This window comes from Cebus imitator, unplaced genomic scaffold (genome assembly GCF_001604975.1).
Source record: "Cebus imitator isolate Cc_AM_T3 unplaced genomic scaffold, Cebus_imitator-1.0 Scaffold435, whole genome shotgun sequence".
Classification (NCBI taxonomy): Eukaryota; Metazoa; Chordata; class Mammalia; order Primates; family Cebidae; genus Cebus; species Cebus imitator.
Genome location: NW_016107750.1, coordinates 840,284 through 843,623, shown reverse-complemented (window position 1 = coordinate 843,623; position 3,340 = coordinate 840,284). Strand labels below are relative to the sequence as shown.

Genomic DNA, 3,340 nt, shown 5'->3' with positions numbered 1-3,340 from the left:
AAAGGTTGGGCTGGGCGTGGTGGCTCACACCTGTAATCCAAGCACTTTGGAGCCTGAGGTCAGGAGTTCAAGACCAGCCTGACCAACATGGTGAAACCCCATCTTAGGGGGAAAAAAAAAAAAAAAGTTGAAACCCACTAGCTTAAATAAACTGTGAGGCTCTTCCAAGGTCTGTTTTCTGGGAATCTTTTAGTGTGGACCAGGGTCCATCTTCTTTTCTGAAACAACGCACTCCTTTTTTTTTTTTTTTTTGGAGACAGAGTTTTGCTCTGTCACCCAGGCTGGTGTGCAGTGGTGCAATCTCAGCTCACTGCAACCTCTGCCTCCTGGGTTCAAGCGATTCTCCTGCCTCAGCCTCCGAATAGCTGGGACTACAGGTGTGCATCACCATCCCCAGATAATTTTTGTATTTTTAGTAGAGTTGGGGGTTTCACCATGTTGGCCAGGCTGGTCTCAAACTCCTGACCTCAGCTGATTCAGCTGCCTCAGCCTCCCAAAGTGCTGGGAGTACAGGCATGAGCCACCGTGCCCAGCCCAAAGCACTCTCTTGAATGTAGATAAATCACGCAGTATAAGCACTGTGCTCTGTGTGAGGGTGAGAGATGAAGCCACAAGCATTTGTTGGTTATCTACAGGGGTATAATCCCAAATATGAAATTCTGAAATCCAAATATCTCTGAAAACCAAATGTTTTTTCTTGGTTGGCACCAAAACCGAATGGTAGCAAAACCTGACCTGAACTCATTTTTTCCTACAGAAGGATGCTGTATTGTCCCAGGCCTGTGTTGGCTGCCTGGAGGCCTTGCTTGACTACCTGGATGCCCGGAGCCCAGATATCGGTAGAAACTCTCCACATTCTATGATGTTCCCATGAGAAAGATTGAGGGGAGCCAGCCCCTCCCACCCTCCTGCTCCAGCCTTCTATCCCATTGTGTGATTCATACTTGTTTTGTTTAATTCTTTTAGCAGCATTGCAAGGGCAGTCATGCCCATTATACAGATGAGGTCACTAAGGTTGAGAAAGGTCAAATGATGAGCCCAACCAAGGTCCCAATGCCCTTAAGTGGCAGAGCCTTTCTTACTGCCTGCCTTCCACAATCGTGGCATATATAGTTTCACTGAGCCAGTCAGCATAGGTGGATTAGAAGCCCAGGGAAGAAAGAACCCTCCTTGGGTCAGCTTGTCTGGTACCCAGCATCTAACGGGGTAGCTCCTTTTTAAGCCAATAGGAGAAGGTCCTCTTTGTCAATGTCCCAAGGTAAGGCCTTGGAAGCATTAACAACCCCACATTTCTTGAAGCTCTCCATGTGGCCTCCCAGCCTTGGAATCGGTTTTTGCTGTTTACTCTCTTGGATGCTGGAGAGAATTCCTTCCTCAGACCTGAGATCTTGAGGCTCATGACCCTGGTAAGTGCAGAAAGGATATCTTGTGGTCTGAGGAGTGTCAATGAGCTGGGTGGTATTGAAGAGGCCAGGGACACCTTACTTTAGGTAACTCTAATTCTTAAAGAAGGTGGAGGCTGGGCAGGCCTTTACCCTACAAGAGGCCTGCTCAGAGAATTCCTCTGAATGCCCATATCTCCTCACTCCAGGGAACCCTAGGACCCTTTCTCCTATTTCTCTCATGACATGTTGACCAGGACCTGTCTACCACATGCCAGGTCTGCTAGGTACTATGGATGTCAATGAACCAGATGCTCTGCCTTTAGGGTCCCTCAGTCTAAAGAAGGGGATATATAAGTAAACTAATAATATAAATATGTAATAGAAGTGGTAAAGTAGAGGAGATGCTAACTGTAGGGGACACAGTAAGTAACCCTTGAATAAATAACAAAGCATCAAACCTATGAATGACAGCAAAGTGGACCAACAAATACATCAGTAGTTGGTAGGGGAACAAAGAGGAAAGAGTAATTGCTTCTCAGCAGTGAAGGTAACATTTTAGCTGTGGCTTGAGAGATTCATAGGCAGAGAGGAAAGGTATTCCAGGTAGTGAAGTAAGAGCAACAGGTACAAGTGCACATGGTGGTATGTCAGGGGAGTCACATGTAGTTCATTTTGGCTATGAGTGTTCAGCTCTCTTAGGATCTCACGGTTTGCCTTACTTACCCGTTTTCCCCATGACACAGCCCCACTCCTGCCTACTAACTCTGAGCTCCTTGAAGGCAGGGAGGTTCTGTGGGCTTCAGGAGAGTGTCCCCTAAAGTTGAGGCACAGCAGATGTTTATGATGGAGATGCCAAATCACTGCATGTTTGGGGCTTCTCTTCCTGGGCCAGTTTGTGCGGTACCGGAGTAGCAGTGTCCTCTCTCATGAAGAGGTGGATGATGTTCTGCAAAGTGTGGCTTCAGCTGACCTGTCTACCCTCTCAAACACCACACTCCAGGCCCTGCATGGCTTCTTCCAGCAGGTGGGTGGGAAGGGGAGGCCATGCATCCACTGTATGGCTAGACCCTCAAGACCATCTTATCCTGGAGGATAGAAGCTCTGGCCACAGCAGCCTAGGAACGCCTAGGAACAGGAGGCTGGAAGTACAGAGGATGGAGGCAGTTGGGGCCTGTGTGGAGTAGGCACTGAGGAGGCCTGTCTTCCATGCCCTCTTATCCCTGCAGCTCCAGAGCATGGGCCTCCTGGCTGACCACAGCATGGCCCAGACCCTGCAGGCCTCCTTGGAGGGCCTTCTCCCTAGCACCACCTTGAGCCAGCCACCCCTGCAGGACATGCTGTATCCTTTCTTGCATCTGGAAGCCTTGGCCTGGGCAAGCTCTCCCAGGCCATAGGAAGCTGTGGCATCATGCTTCAGGAAAGAGAGGTGCACTACAGTCCTGTCTTCTAAAGTAAGCAGGGCTCGGTGAGGTTAGTAGCATTGACAACAACAATGCCATATCATGTTTATAAGTTCCTACAGATACCAGGCATATTACATGCATTATATTTAATCCTCACATCAGGTAGGGGTGTTAAGGTAGTTGCAGTACAGGTTGAGCATCCCTAATATAAAAATTAAAATCCTCGGTGCCAAGTTCTGGGAAAAAAAAAAAAAAAGAAATCCAGGGCCAGGTTCAGTGGTTCACGCCAGTAATCCCAGCATTTTGTGGGGCTGAGGCAGGCAGATCACAAGGTCTGGAGTTCAAGACCAGCCTGGCCAATATGGTGAAACACTGTCTCTGCTAAAAAGACAAAAATTAGCCAGGTGTGGTGGCATGCGCCTGTAGTCCCAGCTACTCGGGAGGCTGAGGCAGAAGAATTGCTTGAACCTGGGAGGCGGAGGTTGCCATGAGCTGAGATCACACCACTACATTCCAGCCTGGGCAACATGGTGAGACTCTGTCGCAAAAAAA

At 48.7% G+C, this 3,340-nt stretch overlaps 1 protein-coding gene across 1 annotated transcript in view; it reads left to right on the top strand.

The window, feature by feature from the left end:
- MEI1 (meiotic double-stranded break formation protein 1) overlaps positions 1 to 3,340 on the top strand; it is a 95,520-nt gene that overhangs the window by 90,215 nt on the left and 1,965 nt on the right. Inside the window, exons 26-29 of the mRNA XM_037731994.1 lie at positions 758 to 839; positions 1,300 to 1,406; positions 2,278 to 2,409; positions 2,612 to 2,724. Coding sequence (XP_037587922.1) covers positions 758 to 839; positions 1,300 to 1,406; positions 2,278 to 2,409; positions 2,612 to 2,724 — 434 coding nt within the window. The remainder of the gene's footprint in view (positions 1 to 757; positions 840 to 1,299; positions 1,407 to 2,277; positions 2,410 to 2,611; positions 2,725 to 3,340) is intronic.